We start from the raw sequence: 18089 nt of genomic DNA, 5'->3' as shown, positions 1-18089 counted from the left end.
TTCTTGACCTTTAATCGCAAATATCTCCATTTGACAAATATGGACTTATCGGTTTTTGCACACAAACTCTTCATATATATATATATATATATATATATATATATATATATATATATATGTATATCTTTATATACTTTATTGAATCCAGCTAAAATGATATCTTGATATAACAAAAGAAAACTGCCTGGCCCGAGTACTTTACTGTAACTGAAGCTGCCTTTATCATTTATCTCTGTGGACCACCAGCAAAAACAGCTTACAATCCTATCACAAACATTTTGCATGAAAAGGTAATAGATGGATCATGATAGGAGCCAAGTTCATCCTTGTTGTCAGATGCACACTACTGTACCATGTGATGTGCAGCACTATTTTGTGAATGATTTTAGAAACCTGCCTTTCACTGGTATGGTACAGTGAACATTTCATACACACAGGCCGTTGAAAGTGTCTTGCTACTTCAGATTCCTTTGCCCACTTGAAATTATGATGTATGAATGAATTTCATTTTCTCTCTTCAAGAATGCACATAAATGAGGAATTCAGGCTCAAATAAAAACTGTTTTCTCATATATGATGTAACTTGATATAAAGAGAGCTGATATAACAAACTAATTTCTCCAGTCCCAATGAATTTATTTCCTTTGTTTTGTTTTGTTTATTGACTACTGATACAACAAAATACATGTATCTGATATAAAGAACAAACTGTCTTGGTCCTAAGGATCTTGTTATATCGAGTTTCCACTGTAGCAGTTTTCTGGTCTAAGATAGATATAAGCTTTCAAAAAATGTATACATAAAGATGTATAATTGCATAGATATACAGCTAGAGAGAGATATAGACAAACAAACAGATAGATAGATAGATAGATAGATAGATAGATAGATAGATAGATAGATAGATCTAGATAGATAGATAGATAGATAGATAGATAGATAGATAGATGATAGATAGTTGAGAGTGCTGCAGATATTTCTGTATCTCAATCTGTCTTCCATCTGATGATTATTATACTCTGGTACACTCGTACATAAACTAATACATTTGTATATAAACCCTTCAAAAAATCTACATTCCATGCTTACACACATGCAAACAGAAAATCAATTTGAACACATGCAAAAAAAAATGATCACAGAAAATTCAAATTCCAATGAAGCAATGCAAAAACATTATACATGAATTGTACTGTATGTTTATTTCAAAATTCATCTATTGTGGAAAACTCAGCTGCCATGTTTGATCAATATACACATACATACATTTCCACATGAGTCACAGCTTTCATATTTCAGTTGGTACATGTAACACTACAAAGCCAAGCTTGTAGATGGTTGATCCCATCAGTTGCCATATACATTATATAACACACACAAAATGGTTATACATGTGCAAATACAGTTGCATAGAGAAAACAACTGAAGCACTTACCTTTGTGACCTGTTTTCTCCTCATAAATCACTCTTCCCCAAATTCTGAACAATCACGAATATGAGGGTTTTTTTTCTACGTATAGAACTAACTCAGCATCCAGGCAATATTTTATTCTTTTTTTATGGCACTTTCCCCCATTAATTCCATGAGACTACAAATACATAAGTTTCTTCCTTTTTAATGGAAAGTTTGCGCCAAAAACATTCCTAATCAGGCTATTCAGTTGCCAATATTAATAATGCTAGTCACTGTTCCACGATGGCAAAGTAATGTAGTCTACCTTCTATAAGTTCTTATTGAACTGCTCTTATCTCATGAAAATAAAGAGGCCTTGAACTCCCTGATCTCTCTCTCTCTCTCACACACACACACACACACACACACACACACACACACACACACACACACAAAATCATTCCTTGGCCAAATTGGTTCTCAGCTTCTTGCATAGAATTGCTAGCAGGCAGGCACACACAGAAATCAAAGCCAGCAAAACTGTCTAGGCAGAGGTAACAAGTCCTGCTACTGAGCTTGCCTATGAATCTAAATCCAAAACTGATAACCCCAAAACTCTCCAAATACATTTGGGGTTCATTTTGAAGAAGGAAAACCATTGACTAATTATTCACTCTTGGCTTTCTGTTTTGGGTCTCTCGGTAAAGCAAGAGTCACTGGTAAGGGTTAACATAGTACACTTAAGTAGTATATCTTCGAGAACAATACATTTTTGGCAAAATCTGTCCCATAATACATCTCTATTGAAATTCCCAAGACAACATTTTGGCTTATGAATTATATGACCAATATATCATAAAAGAAAAACTTGGGAATGACATGGGAGAAAGGGCTTGTGCTTTACAGTACATCAATTGGAGAAAAATTATTCATGTGAAAACAAAATAGCTTTGTTTGATCACCACACTGGTTCCACAATTCACTATCAATTCCATGATTGTATTTAAATATCATACCAGACAAATGCTTCTTAAGCTATCTTACCTATTTGACCAAAAAAAAAATCAATGAAGATTCACCCTATTTAATATGAATGACTAGCAGTCTTACTTTTCTTTGAAATCAAAGCATAGAAACTGCAGATAAACTCATTACATGTTCACTCTTGTTTCAAATTGTCTTCAGTGTAAACATGAGTCATGTATTGAAATATACGTATTTCAGATACACTTGTTGCTGACTTTTTTATTTCCTTTTCTGATTTAATGAAAAAAAGAATGTCCGTAAACAAAGGCACAACAAATTCTTTTGATGTTCAGACAAAGCTAATGGATAATTATTCAACAGAATTATACATCCACAGCTGTCAGCACCAGAGCATACACTTTAACACAGCCAAAAAAAAAAAAAGGAGTAGCTCAAATAGAAGAGATGTATTTTTCAAACAATTTGGAAACCAACTGGATCAGAGGCAAAAATCAAAATATGACTTTGAGGGCTTTTATAACACCTTTCACATTTACTCTTCGCTGACAATGGATTCCATAGCATTGGTGAGGTGCATTTACTGTTCACCGGCAACGCATGCCATTGCATTGGTGAGGTGCATTAATTCTACTCTTCACAAGCATTGGATGCCATTGCATTGGTGAGGTGCACTGCACTCAGAGCCACCCAGCTCAGACAGCTCTTCCCACAATGCAACAGATGCTGGACCTTGTTGATGTCAAGTTTGTCTTCTTCATTGAAAATCTGTGCAAGTATAGACAGAGAGGGGGAAACAAAACAAATACACGGAATCATAAACAAATCCTTGCATGGAAAATACGCACAAACTCAAAATTCAATAGAGAACTGCAATACATACAGTGGTGAGTTAGACCCACTTTGTGCAAGTCAAATATTAGGTTCAGTGAAAGCTTAACAGGAATGCTAACTATGCAATGGATCAATATATGAATGTCACATAACACAAAATCTTGTTTTCACTTTTCCACCTACGTACAGGAATCTAATTCATATGAGAATGGAGAAAAATCATAATAATGTAGAATCCTGACTGGGTGTACCTGCAATGAGCATATTTCACCCAGAAATCCCAAATATACCTTGTTAGTTGGAAACAGTATCTTTTACAGCTACAACTCATACTGGCATATGTTGTTTTATTGTGAGGGTAGGAAGGGACTATCCATTTTCTTTCCATTCGTTTAATTCATTTTTTTTCAATCTTACCCTGTGTAAGATATCTGTGATATAGATGAGTCTGGTCCTGTGCTCTGACAGGTTTGTCTTCCTGCTGCTGGGTGGGGCATTAGCCAGGAAGATCTCCAGGTTTTCGAGTACAAACTCAGCCTGTTTGGAAAAATGAGACAGGGATCACATGTATCAGATCATGTGACATTACTCAACTAATTACTTCTGCCAAAGTTATGCTTCCATTGGCATTGGATTGTCTGTTTGTCTACTGCAAAAAGTTATGAACAGATTTGAATTAAATTTTCGGGTAAAGTTGATGACACAAGGAACAGATGATTTAAATTTTGCTACTACACCATGTAATCCAGATCATCGCCTGGATCCAAGAATATTTAAATTTTTTTAAAGGATTCTTTGGGCAAACATTGTGGAAATTCAAGCTGCAAATCCTTGAGGTGCACATACACACTGAATGTGCTCAAGGCACAGCAAGTAGCTATTTAAAGGTAGAAACACTGTACTAACTAGAAAGGTTTCTTTATCATTGGGAAAGATGGTCATTTTAGCACAAGCGTTTATGTGTGGAAATGAGCTGCTTGGCGGAGGTCTGTGCTCACAGAGTGCTTTTCTATGCACAAAATGTTTCATTTCACATTTCTTCTTTCAAAGTACGCAGTAGTTAGCAAAGGTACAAACATAAATTGTCTCACCTCTGACAGAAAGTCCGCACTTTCTTTCATTATCCCCCTGATTTTCTGGAGGAAAGGCGAGGGTTGTCTATCTCTGGTTGCTGTGGAAACAGATGAGGATGAGGATGAGGATGAAGATGAGAGACTGACTGTGTCATCAGAATCTGACTCCTCCTTGGTCTCGCAATTCTGTGGTGCAGGAAGACAAGAAGTAAGACATGAGGTATGACATAGCATGATGATCAGAACTTGAGACTGACATACTCACACAGTAATCTCTCTCATGTGTGTGTGTTGTTTGTTTGTTTGTTTGTTTGTTTTTTGGGGGGGGTGGGAGGGGGAACCTGCAGAACCTGCAGACATGTAGATGCACATTACTTTTTTGTCTCTTTTTGTGCCACAATACGGAGCTGTGGTCAGTTATGTGTTTGTTTTGCTGCTAATTTGGTTGAATTTCATCTCTTTCAATGCTGTTTCGGTCTGTATTCTTCTTCAATGGATCATCATGTCATTCTTTATACTGCCTCGAGACATTTGTTTCAAAACTAAATCAGGAAGGGAATTTTGAGGGGAAAAAATTGAAGCAATTAGGAAGAGGAAGGATAGGACAACATGTGCCACATGAAATTTACAACCTCTGACATTTGGAAACCATTACAAATCAGAGATTCTGACGTACCACTCTGGATGCAAGCTTCCTTGCTTTCCTGATTCTGCGATGACAGGCAAAGTGTGTTCTCTGCCTGTAATGTCCAGCAGCCAGTTCCACTGTGCTCTTGACCACCAAGTCAACCGGTCTGATCGTGTATACCTGCAGTTGATGAGGCACAACAACAAAACAGCTGGTCACTTATCAATGTCATTACCAACACACATCCACCTCACAACAAGCCTGGTATTTGGTAATATTAACAATAGTAACAAGAAGAAGAATAGCTTGTTGATGCATTCAATGCAAAACATGAAATTGGATGCTTCCCAAAGTGTTGGTTGATCAGTGGACCAGTCTGGGCGAGTTCATCTTATGTTTCTAAAACAAATTCCATAAATTGTCAATATTTGGAAAGCTTATGCATTGTGTCGCTTTGAAAAGGAGTTAAGTGCCTAACCAAGTGAGAAAAAAATAGAAGTCATTTGTAATAATAATGTGCACATGACATAGTTGTGAACTGGCTTATTCATGTCACTTGCACAGTCAATCATGTAAACACAAGAAAGCTAGTTGCCTACACCAAGATGATAAAAATTGTTAAATACCTCATCTCTGGTCTGTATGCCACAGAGTGAAAACATCAAGCTTGCAAGAATTCAGCTACAAAAAACATTTATAAATACATAAACATGGCTTCTGGCAAATTGGCTACAGGAATCATGAGCGTATTATCTGAGATTTTTTGGAACATTTTCTTAAAGTCAAAATGCCCTGGCCAATATCAAATGTATCAGTCACAAATGTGCAAATGTAAAAATGAGTACTTGGAAAGAGTTTTGTAATGTACCTGAGTGCTCCAAATCTTCCTCACACAGCGGTGACCGTAGTGATCTGCTTTTGCTCCACAGTCCCAACAGAACTCATATCCACATTTGCATTGCATATAGTAACAGCCATATTCCTTCTCAATGGGATAAAAACAGTTGGGGCATCTCTTGGTTGGTACACGCACAGAGAGGTCACCACTGAGTTGCCTCGATCCTACAGAGGAAATAGGGAGAGACAAAAACAAAAGCACACACATAAAGGTTAACTCTCCTTTTGTTAGAACAACGATGATTTGAGCTTTGCATAAATTAAAGAAAAATTGAATTGAAAAATTGAAATGAAGAAAATATGTATGAAAAGAGAACATACAAAGGTTACTTGAATTCTGATATAACATCTATTGCTATTTTTCACCTGATTTGGATCTCTTTTGAAATTGAGAAACAAATCATGTAAGTTTCATTTTTATACCAAAATCAAAGCTATACCCCTGTTACACACACGAAGAAGCTGATGTAAGGCCGCCTTGGACAGGCCTCGCGTCGGCTTTTATTTATTTGTATGTGTCAACAGTCGCACAAATCTTGAACCAGCATCAGGTTGACTTTATTTCATCCCACCTCTTGAGGTGGTCTGAGGCTGGTCTGAAAGGTGTCCAGCCCGAGGCCATCTTTCACAGCTGCACTACTGACTAGTCACATCAGCAGTTGTGATCTTAACAAATTTAATTTGTAGAGGGAGACAAAGCGAAGAAACTCGCACCTGAATCTTCACCCCTCTGAATAATATCTTTCTTTCTTTCATTTAGTCACATGAACTTATGCAGACGGGTCATGCGAGCCATAGAATTATGTCCAAACCATACACATGTGAAACGTTGTTGTGCTTTTGCTTGAGTTGGCCCAAAGTTCATGTGTAAGTAGTTCACATGGTGGCCTCAGGTAGGCTACAAAAAGCAGGCCTCAGGCCATCTTTCATGTGTAACAGGGGTCAAAGTGCATTTGGCTTTGAATCTCCTTCAGAGGGCAAGGGGAATATTACTCTAAACATCACAAATTATTGTAGACTTCACATCCAGCAATGACAACACAAAGATTTTATCAAAACTTTGAAAATTCACACCTTTTGAATAAGTTGTCACAACTTCAACTTTTGTTACTATTAAATGTGTTTTTCTACTATTTCTGCATCCAAGGTATGCACACGTTCCAGGTGAATTTCAACTGATCTCATGCAATACCTAAAGTGCCTTGTTCTCAGTGAGCCAACGGACATTATCATACAGTAGTAAAGATTAATTTGCAATGCCAATAACATTTGATACAAGCGAATGAGAATCACATAAACTTAGTCAACTCACGCAGAAGTTTGGCGGCCTTCTTGCGGTATGCCTCTGCCTGCTCGCAAGAGGCTGGCCAATGAGCTTCCTTCTTGCACTCAGAGCACCAGAATGAACCACACTCGCAGCTGATTGGAACCACACCCCCTTTGCCAACATCTGTTTTCTGACTGGCCACTTTGAGCAGACGACCACACGATGGACTGGGGCACCAATGCAGCTCTGGCTGCAGCATGAGGGCAGTATTCACTTTGTTTGCTAGGTGACGAGCAAAGAATGTGGCTGGGAGGAATGACATCATGGTAACCTCATCCACAAGACTGGTGCACTGGTAACCCTGTCAAGAGTAAGAATGAGCAATAATTAAAATCTACGTCTATACAGTTCAAACATTTGTTTGAGCCATGGTGGAAATGCTTGGCAAATGACTCTTTGGTGAGGTATCATATGAAGTTTTGGGTTCTCTGAGTAAAGATGGATATTGGTATTTACAGAATCGGCTTTAGAACCTCTACAATCTTAATTGGTCAATTGTCATGCACTGATTTTTACTGATCCACACTGGGCCATGCATCCACTGAGCCATGCGTCCAGTAAAATCCAAACGCATGGCCATGCGTCTGCTAAAATCCGAACGCATGGCTCAAGTCTTGTATAGTGTTGTAGGTGTACCGGACACATGATGGTTAAAATGGTTGTATTTCATGAATTTACGGGCCCATTTTATAACACAAATGATGCACAGGCCTATTTCGTGGATCAGTGAGAATTGGATGCTCTCGCTTTACTTTGGAACAGTCTAAACCCTAAAACTGTTTAAACAGTTCCTAAGTTAAACTCGCGCATCCAATTCTCACCGATCCACTCTGTCCTGTGCATCATTTGTATAAAAAGAAGACTGGACATACTTACTGGACAGGCAATTCTGAGGTCTCCCTGCTCCACCCTTGACATCATGTGACTGCTCCAGCACTGGTCACAAAACCAGTGGCTACAGGCAAGGAGAGCAGTGCCAGGACAATTCTCACTCAGCTCCTCATAACAGATGTTACAATATCCACACTCACTGGATGATCCAGATGGGGTATGGTCACCAGTCTCACAGTCTTCTGCATCTTTATGCTGTAGAGCCTATGAATTTAAACAGAAAAAAGAAGAAGAGAAAAATATACATAGTAATTATCAATGGTTCACTATGGCAACCGTGACATATGTGGCACGACCAAAAAGTGCAAAAAACAAATAAGTTTATTAGAAAACAGCATGTGTTCTGGGAGGAGAAAGTGTCTTCTACCTATAACAAACAAACAAAAAATCATCAAATAAGTACATTGTAGGATTCTGGAGCCGCCACAAAGCAGCTGCTCCTCTAGTATTATTGAAATACTTCATCCTGCATGATATCAAAAATACCTTTTGAAAGGCACCATTTATTATTTTTTTTGAAAAGTTCTGTGTTTACCTTCTGGACTGCCTTGTTTGGGTTAGTGACATAATATCTCCAGCCTAGCGTTGACTGGGTGATTTCCATGGCGAAAGCTGGCTTACAAGGCAAAGAGTGGTTTGACTTTTCAAACAAATATCTGCAAAGAGAAAATAAATTGTAATGCAAGAAATATTGAAATTAGTTTATAGCAAAATCTACATAAATTCTGAGTAAAATGTTTGTGCTGTTTTCATGTCTAATATTACATCTTTGCATAAAATTTGAATTGAATTTTGACTGGCAGTGACTTCTAGAGATTTAAATCCACAAAGGCCTTGACAATTATCTTTATTCACATTTCTTTTTTTTTTAAACTTTTTTACCTACCACCTAACGGATTCAGATGTGCCACAAACAAATTTTATGAGTAACCGCTATATGCCTTGGGCAACAGTGTAATGGTTGAGAGTACTCACCTCTCTGAAGACAATGTCGCTACTCCTGAGCTCACAGCATGGACCACATCTGCGATGTTGCAGACATCAAGACCAGTCAGGCACTCTGACAGCATCTCTCGGTCTTCAGTCACCCCACACAGCTTTACTCTGATGTCCTCTACCAGACTGTCATCCTCTTTTACACTCAGCCACGGATCAAGCATACAGTCCACTATCAGAGAGACATGATGACCACTCTGCAGGAGGCTACTGGCCAAGGCGTCCCCTTTGGCACTGGTCTGAAGATGGTCAATGATTGAGTTGGTGATGTTGATGGCAAATCGGCGAGGAGTGCACAGACCCTCAGTGTAGTTCTCGCCAAATTTCACACACAGTGCATCCAAGGAAATGCTGGTGGTTTCCACTGACACATCAACACTTGCTTTAATGCGAAGGGCAGCAAGTTCCTCCCTTTTCTTTTTCTCTTTTATCTCATTCAGTTGCCTTACTGCCTCCTTCTCTTCAGCCTCCAGTCTCTCTTGCCTCCTCTCATTCCTGGTTTTCTTCCTCGATGACTCCGGCACGTCATCAGTGAGCTGGGGTTCGACAATCACCATGACATCTTCCTTGTCAACAAGAAAAACTTGATCCTTGGTACCCATGGTCTGCTGGCTTTCCTCCTGATGTCTCCATGAAGTCCTCCTGAGCTCTCCATGGCGATGAGGTTCCATCATAGCCTTGGTAACAAGAACCTCCAGGGCATCCGTACACACCTGGTAGGGTTCTGCATCTTTGGTATCTTCGTGCCAATACTGCTCCTCTTTTTCCTCCCAGTCCAGGGTGAAGTCCTCATCAAACTCCCACTGACTGTATGAGTAGAACTCTTGCATACTGCACTGATGTAACTTGCATGTCCTATTTCTGCTGTTTCTCTTTGGTTTTCCACTATCTGTAATCAAAAAGAAAGAATCACAGTACTGATTATGAAATACAATGTAGTTCTCCAGAGCCTTATCCTATAGAGTAATCTAAAAACACTTGTATCTTCTGGTCATCTACATGCTAAAAAAAGAAATCTTTATCATTCTGACAAAAGGCCAAACAGCATAGCAGTTTTTGACTACACACAATTCTATTCAATGTGTCTGAGTTAAATTCAATACCAACCACATTCATTCTTTCCAATTCATTTCTCATGGACTTTCATATGGATGTTATTGCCGATGTTGCACACATTCTCCTCCACACAGGTCACATACACAAACTCATAAATATCCTTACCTGCAGAATTGCAGTACGTCTGGAGGGTTTGCCTGGGAGGAGCCAATGTAACATCATACCAGACAGTGCTTGGAAGAGCATCCTCCTCATCATGATGTTTTCTCCTCCTCCTAGATCTCCATCTATTCTTCTTCCCAAAGTCATCATCATTTCCTATCACATCCCCATCAGTCTGTCGTCCCACAAAGACATCAGTGGCAGCAGTGTACTTCTTCTTTGGAGACTTTGGGACCTCACTGACTGATGAATCATAGACTCCTGTGCATTTCCTTCCATCTCGGCCCTGCTTCAGCATGTGGTGCTCTGTGATGATGCTGCGGTTTCCGTAGTACTCTTCTTCATCCCTAATTCCTTCTATCACCTCCCATCGCTTGGCTTTGTTGAGGGAGAAATGAATCCTTTTCTGCTCAGTATCATCTACAAAAAAATAAAAAATAAAATGGAACATTTTATCAACATTTTCATTCCTCCAAATATATGAAACAAGCTTCCTATATACAAGTACATGGTTTCAAATCTGGCCGGTCAAAAACAATTCCTTCTGCTTTTCAACAAAGAAACTAATGTCTGCACCAGATGCTGACAGTAAATGAACACAAATTCTGTAGTGGGGAAGCTGGTTTTCATTTTGGCAAATGTTAAAACCACAAGTATGAGCTTTGCTATTTCAGAAGGAAAGAAAAAAAAAGAAGACATAGTTTTCTTTAGCTGCTAAGAATAAGGTATGAATGTATCGTGTCTGTCCTATTTTCAACTCGATGCGATACCTTAACAATAGACAAAGAGTTATTGTACATGCATTAACAAACAAAACACTAAGGTGGTAAATGGGAACAATATCTTCAAGGCAATACTAGAGTATAAGCTCTGCATCTGGCGTCATGTGAGCTGCCCTAAATTTGACCAAACGTACACATTACCTTTGATATTGAAAGCACCATTTTCCATTTGCCTCTTTACAGCAGCCTTGGCAGATTTCTTGACCTGATGGTCCTCACCATCAATCTTGGTCTTGACCACGATACTCTGCCTGCTGTAGAGTTGTTTGTAAGGGAAGGGCAGACGCCTGACGTTGTGGCTGGTAGCAAGACCAAAGCGGGTTCCTTCTCTTCGCACCATGATTCTTTAGGTTATCTTGGTTGCTTTACTTGTTGATTAAGAAGACTTGGACAACTGGTGTGTTTGTTACCTAGCTGAGCTGGGTTACCTGCAAAGAGTGAGGCATTATGTAGGCTACATAGGTGGATGATTCAAGTTAGGGACTCAGGGGTTCTACATATGTAGCTTGGAAATACACGTTTTAATAGGCCATAGGCCTACTACTATAGTATTACTACAGGGATTGGCCAGCTAGGATACTTTACTTACTTTCAGAGGATAGCTACAGTGCAGTAAACAATTTCCTCATTTATAATCTAGAAGGTCTACTAATGTATAACTATACACAGCCCTGTCACTGTACACAAGTGTAAGTCGCGCTAGCGCACAGCGTCTGGTCGAATAATATTCATAGAGGTGGTGTAGGCCTACTGTTAGATAACCCCAGGACGTAGCCTTTTGTCAAGGCCCTCTCGCTGAAATGGGCGAGCGAAGCGAGCCCAGCCGAGCGCGCCAGCGCGAGGGCCTTTTGAGATCTGCCGCACACATTATTATTCATGACACGTGAACCCTTCTGAATACTCATTTTAATGGCTTCCGGTCAACCAATGGAATGGCGCGCTCCCTGCATCCTCAGCCTTGGTGGTCATGCCTGTTCGCATGCATCACTGACCACCCGAGGAGGTCTGCCACGGAACTCTACACACTCTGTGTGTATAGAGTTCTGTGAGAGTGTGTAGAGTTCTGTGAGGTCTGCGGCAGCGGCGTGCATTCGCTCTATTCAAATCGGGTTCGAGCAGACAGACACGCTGATTGGACCCCGACTTTTGCTCCCGAAATCGGGGAGCAAAAGTCGGTAATTCAAAGGGCTAACAAAAGGATGCGAAGCAGATCTCAAAAGGCCCTCGCGCAACCCCACTCAGCTGGACTCTCTTCACCATACAGCGAGAGGGCCTTGACAAAAGGCTACCCAGGACGCTGCAACCAGCTGTAGGGTTGGACCTACTACTAATCGACCGCCTAATGTTTATTTGCTTGATAAGAATATTTAACACTGAAATTCACGTAAAAAACTTGACCTACGTGATTGAGAAAATCCAGCTCTATCAAATGCCGTTGTTCCCTTTTCGATTCGAAGTTTCAGTGCAAAAATATCGCCGACGAACTTGCGTGGCCTCGTTTCAGCTCCCCGCGGTAAATCGCGTTTTTAGGATCGACCGCCGATTTTGCATTGACAATGCACGTAAACCGAGTTGTATTGAACACCGTGTTGTACGAAGCTTTTTAGAAGCCTTTTAGAAACTTCCATAGACATTACATTGTGCTGTCATTACGATTCGGTGAAAATATTCATTCGAAATTTTGTCCTTGATTAAAACCATTAATGAAGAGTGAATTATCGCGTTTTCCCACACCATCCTAATCTACATTCAAAGCCAATCCATTTTTATGTGCTTTGCGCGCAGAGAAGTGCGTATTAAGTGTTCAGTGCGCGAATTATACGCGGTCGGTTTCAATAAGGGTGGTCGATATGTAGTAGGGCTACCATACTACTAGCGACCAGAACACATGTGTGTTCCAGGTGGTGCGGTTGATGTTATGTACAATTGCACGCTATCATCGAGGAATTATAATTTGTAGTTGTAAATCTACAAAAAATGAAATGTTTCAAGGTCAGGATACTACCACACTTCAACGTTGGCAGTAAACACAGAGTAGCCCAGCTACTGCAGTACCGAGGCGATATTTTGACTATTGAGTGGAGCTGGAGGCATGCGCATGGCAGGGGCAGGGGGGCTCTGCCTCTGGTAGGGTTGGACCTACTACTAATCGACCGCCTAATGTTTATTTGCTTGATAAGAATATTTAACACTGAAATTCACGTAAAAAACTTGACCTACGTGATTGAGAAAATCCAGCTCTATCAAATGCCGTTGTTCCCTTTTCGATTCGAAGTTTCAGTGCAAAAATATCGCCGACGAACTTGCGTGGCCTCGTTTCAGCTCCCCGCGGTAAATCGCGTTTTTAGGATCGACCGCCGATTTTGCATTGACAATGCACGTAAACCGAGTTGTATTGAACACCGTGTTGTACGAAGCTTTTTAGAAGCCTTTTAGAAACTTCCATAGACATTACATTGTGCTGTCATTACGATTCGGTGAAAATATTCATTCGAAATTTTGTCCTTGATTAAAACCATTAATGAAGAGTGAATTATCGCGTTTTCCCACACCATCCTAATCTACATTCAAAGCCAATCCATTTTTATGTGCTTTGCGCGCAGAGAAGTGCGTATTAAGTGTTCAGTGCGCGAATTATACGCGGTCGGTTTCAATAAGGGTGGTCGATATGTAGTAGGGCTACCATACTACTAGCGACCAGAACACATGTGTGTTCCAGGTGGTGCGGTTGATGTTATGTACAATTGCACGCTATCATCGAGGAATTATAATTTGTAGTTGTAAATCTACAAAAAATGAAATGTTTCAAGGTCAGGATACTACCACACTTCAACGTTGGCAGTAAACACAGAGTAGCCCAGCTACTGCAGTACCGAGGCGATATTTTGACTATTGAGTGGAGCTGGAGGCATGCGCATGGCAGGGGCAGGGGGGCTCTGCCTCTGGTAGGGTTGGACCTACTACTAATCGACCGCCTAATGTTTATTTGCTTGATAAGAATATTTAACACTGAAATTCACGTAAAAAACTTGACCTACGTGATTGAGAAAATCCAGCTCTATCAAATGCCGTTGTTCCCTTTTCGATTCGAAGTTTCAGTGCAAAAATATTGCCGACGAACTTGCGTGGCCTCGTTTCAGCTCCCCGCGGTAAATCGCGTTTTTAGGATCGACCGCTGATTTTGCATTGACAATGCACGTAAACCGAGTTGTATTGAACACCGTGTTGTACGAAGCTTTTTAGAAGCCTTTTAGAAACTTCCATAGACATTACATTGTGCTGTCATTACGATTCGGTGAAAATATTCATTCGAAATTTTGTCCTTGATTAAAACCATTAATGAAGAGTGAATTATCGCGTTTTCCCACACCATCCTAATCTACATTCAAAGGCAATCCATTTTTATGTGCTTTGCGCGCAGAGAAGTGCGTATTAAGTGTTCAGTGCGCGAATTATACGCGGTCGGTTTCAATAAGGGTGGTCGATATGTAGTAGGGCTACCATAATAAGTATTGAGTTAAATTACCTGCTTCTTTTACTTCTTTCGCCGATTGCTTATTCCTGCTCTTGCTGGTTGCTTTCCCCGACACCACCTTCCTCCTTTCGACACTGGACAGGCTCACCTCGAAACTGTGCTTCATATTTGCCAATTTCATGCTTTATATTATGAGCTGTTGCTGTGTCCTTTCTAGCTGTTGTGCAATACCACGAGACTTTGTTGACAGTGTAATCTTGGCACAGTGACGACATCCGCTGCATTTATGCACAGGTCCCACCGGCGCCGAATCTCCGCCTATATTCTGCTATGTTGCGCCACGGCGACAGCAGAGAGCGCGGGGATCAAAGGTTGGTTTGGTTTCAGTGTTTGTTTCCAACAGCTGGGGATTACGTAGCTCATCAGTGGTTGGTAATCCCGACCATTCGACCAATCACGAGTCTGGACTAACTTACTCGAGTACTTGGACGAGTTCATTGTTAGATGGATAGGAATTATATACTTTAATGTCTAGGGTGAATGGATATGAAAAATATTTGAATCATTGCGAGAATTTCGATCTCGAGATTTTCAAGTAAAGTGCATAATTATTTCTGCATCAGTATCACTTCTACAAGAAAATCAAAATGTTTCAATTGTAGTCTGCTTCCCATACCGTGACAGGCATTTGGTTCTCTTTCGATCGGGGCTAATGAAACGTTTTTCATTAGTATTCCATCCCAATTTTGAATTTGGATCATTATAAACATCATTATCGTCATCATCATCACCACATCCCTCTTTTCTTCTCATTCTTCTTCTGCTTCATCACCTTCTTACCATTTCCTAATCAAGGGAACCAAAGTGTATCATTTACACAATTATTTGTTTTCACAACTTCATTGTCATTGTCATGACAGGATCGTATCATAATCATTATTATCTTGAGTACTGTTTCATGATATTACTATCATTGTCATTGTGCCCATCAATTTATCTTTCTAACAGAACTGTCTTCCTCATCATATCTGTCACTATCATGCTCATGATTTCATTGTTTGTTTATTACATTCTATTGCTTTAAAATTGATAACAAATAAGAATTACCAGATGCCAGAGATATGTACAAGTATTCAGGAGGTCAATCTAGCATTAAGTATACAATAATTACATGAATTATAGGCAAAATCAAGCCGCACAGATGTAAAGAGAAACAACGTATTTTGTTATCGTTTATATCTGTGGGTTGATATAAATATGTACAATTCGATTTTAGGAAATGGTGCAGATAAATTCTTCACTACATTTCTATTCTAAATTTCTATATTCTGTTTCACTACAAATTCCAAACTAGATTATTTGATTGACCTTTTGATGACTATCTTAATCTCCTTGTTTGCATTTTTGTCTACCTTTTCTTGGGACTGCCAACGACAATCATATTATAATTGGCATAACAAGGTGATCGATGATAAAAATTGAGTTAACTATCATAACCAGATGCACACTGCACTATATGCAGCGTATTTTGTGAATTATTTTAGAAAACATTGCCTCTCAGCAAAAATACTAATGTCACTTTATGGCAGTTTTTTCAATTGGGGATAAATTATAATGAAATTTATGTAATCACATTCACATATATATTTGTGTGTACATGTATATACTTACATATGTATAACATTAAATGGGTTAGTCAACTACCGGTTAGTGATTGGCTAAACACAGTCACATGATGGAGGCACATGGTTATGTTCGCCCATGAGAAAACATTTTCACGTAAGAAATGACAAATGATACCAAACGATTGAACGATCACATTTTTCACGCAATCAATAGGATAAATTTGCCTATACATTTGACTAACCCATATAATACAACAGATGATGACTTTTGTTGTCAGGAACATGTACCAAACGTTCCACCCTCAGGGTTTGAAATGCTATTTCGGGAGGCTATAAGTCCCTCGACTTCATCTCGGGACTTATAACCTCCCTCAATAGCATTTCAAACCCTTCGGGTGAAACATTCGGTATGTTCCCTCCCCCGCCAGTCATCATCCATATAATGTAATATATATGTATGCATAATCATATAGATATACAGCTAGAGAGAGACATATGAATATAGATAGATAGATAGATGAAAGTATTATGGATATAACTCTCTCTTGTCTAAATCTGTCTCCCACCTGCTGTTTATCTCTTACAGTAATACACAGTCACACAAAACCACAGGAATACACACTCATACATAAAATAGTACATTTGAATATAGAGCCTTTCACACACTCCGTATCCTATGCCTACACACACAAACAGAAAACCAATGTAAACAATACATGCACATAGATAATCACAGAAAATTAAAATTCCAATGTAGGAATGCAAAAGAATCATACATAGATTTCACTGTATGTTTATTTCCAAATTCATCTCGTGAAATTCAGCTTTTATGTTTCATCAATGTACATATCTCCACATGATTACATTTTAGTGGGTAGGCAGTCACATAATACAATTGTATAAATACATGTATAACTGGCACCATGTTGACAAAATTAGTATTGCTCCAGTAAGATTCAAACAGAACTTGAAAACAAACTAGAAAACAAACAAAGGGCTTCAACCACATTCAGTTTACCTCTCTAGGGAAACTAATATTTATATCACTATGTGGAAGATAACAACTGGTATATCCGTGGAACAAGTGAGCTCAGCTAAAACTGGGGTCCTTGTCTCTGTTTGCTGAAGAAAAAAAAAATGAGCATGGAAAAAATGTAAATTGCACAATGCTAAAATGCCCATAAAATTGGAACCATAAACATTTCCCCACCCTGATAAATGATTAACGAGCTGGGCTCATTTTCGCAAAGTGTACACACGCCTCAAATCCTCAATGATTAATTCTCAAACACAAAAACCCGAGCAGTAAGGACATTCCTATGTCAATCAGAGGTTTTCTAGTTTCTGAACAGAAAATGTAGAACAATAAAATGTAAAACGAATGGTGTTATAACGGAATAACTCTTATTTCACCAAGCGGAAATTTAATGTTTGCTTCCTCTTTTTGCTAGAATATCACTTCATGTCTGTCATTCCTCATGTGCAGCAAAAATGCATTTACTTGTATCATGGTTTTTCCAATTAGAATACTTTTTCAGTAATTTTCACAGAAAACTACTGAGATTGAAATTACATGGTACACTACAAAATAAATCAAAATATAAAATGGACCAAGCGTACACAAACATTATGGCATTGATATTGCACAGATTTTAAAGGTTTGTACAAATATACCTTGACAACTTTCCTGCCTTTCATCTGTTAGAATTCCAAACATAACTGTATGTAAATGCTTCTTTCTCGCTGCTGGAAAATGCATTCCAAATTTACTGGAGACTCATTCCGTTTTTGTATTCCTCTGTGAATCCATAATTCATGTATCACAGGAGCATCCATAATCACAGAGAAGAGAAGTAAGTATTAGAAAAAATGTGACATATAACTAGTAGCAGTAGCTCTTACTGCTCAAAGAGAGCCAACCTAAAAAATGCTTGAATTTACAGCAGCATGTTCAAATCAATAGCCA

At 39.2% G+C, this 18089-nt stretch overlaps 1 protein-coding gene across 1 annotated transcript; it reads right to left on the bottom strand.

Annotated features, from left to right (window-relative positions):
- Positions 1-1165: 1165 nt before the first annotated feature.
- LOC140243856 (uncharacterized) lies at positions 1166-14694 on the bottom strand. The gene is made up of 12 exons (XM_072323533.1): positions 14550-14694; positions 11165-11451; positions 10245-10661; positions 9003-9912; positions 8563-8683; positions 8013-8231; positions 7122-7437; positions 5781-5974; positions 4961-5092; positions 4303-4470; positions 3629-3748; positions 1166-3145 (listed from the first exon to the last, which is right to left on the bottom strand). Exons 2-12 carry the CDS (start codon positions 11361-11363, stop codon positions 3008-3010), a joined length of 2934 nt encoding a protein of 977 aa, XP_072179634.1. The 5' UTR covers positions 11364-11451; positions 14550-14694; the 3' UTR covers positions 1166-3007.
- Positions 14695-18089: the final 3395 nt, after the last annotated feature.

The sequence above is a fragment of the Diadema setosum genome, chromosome 2 (assembly GCF_964275005.1).
Source record: "Diadema setosum chromosome 2, eeDiaSeto1, whole genome shotgun sequence".
In the NCBI taxonomy this organism is placed as follows: domain Eukaryota; kingdom Metazoa; phylum Echinodermata; class Echinoidea; order Diadematoida; family Diadematidae; genus Diadema; species Diadema setosum.
Note: the sequence above shows the minus strand (reverse complement) of the source record. Positions and strands in the feature narration are given on the sequence as shown.

Bases quoted from the DNA above. Each gene is read 5' to 3' on its own strand.
- LOC140243856 (XM_072323533.1), bottom strand. From the start codon at position 11,363: ATGGTGCGAAGAGAAGGAACCCGCTTTGGTCTTGCTACCAGCCACAAC. The intron at 10,662-11,164 runs GTAATGTGTACG...ATTTTTTTGTAG, and splicing joins TGGTGCTTTCAATATCAAAG to ATGATACTGAGCAGAAAAGG. The intron at 3,146-3,628 runs GTAAGATTGAAA...ATACTTGCACAG, and splicing joins TCACAGATATCTTACACAGG to ATTTTCAATGAAGAAGACAA.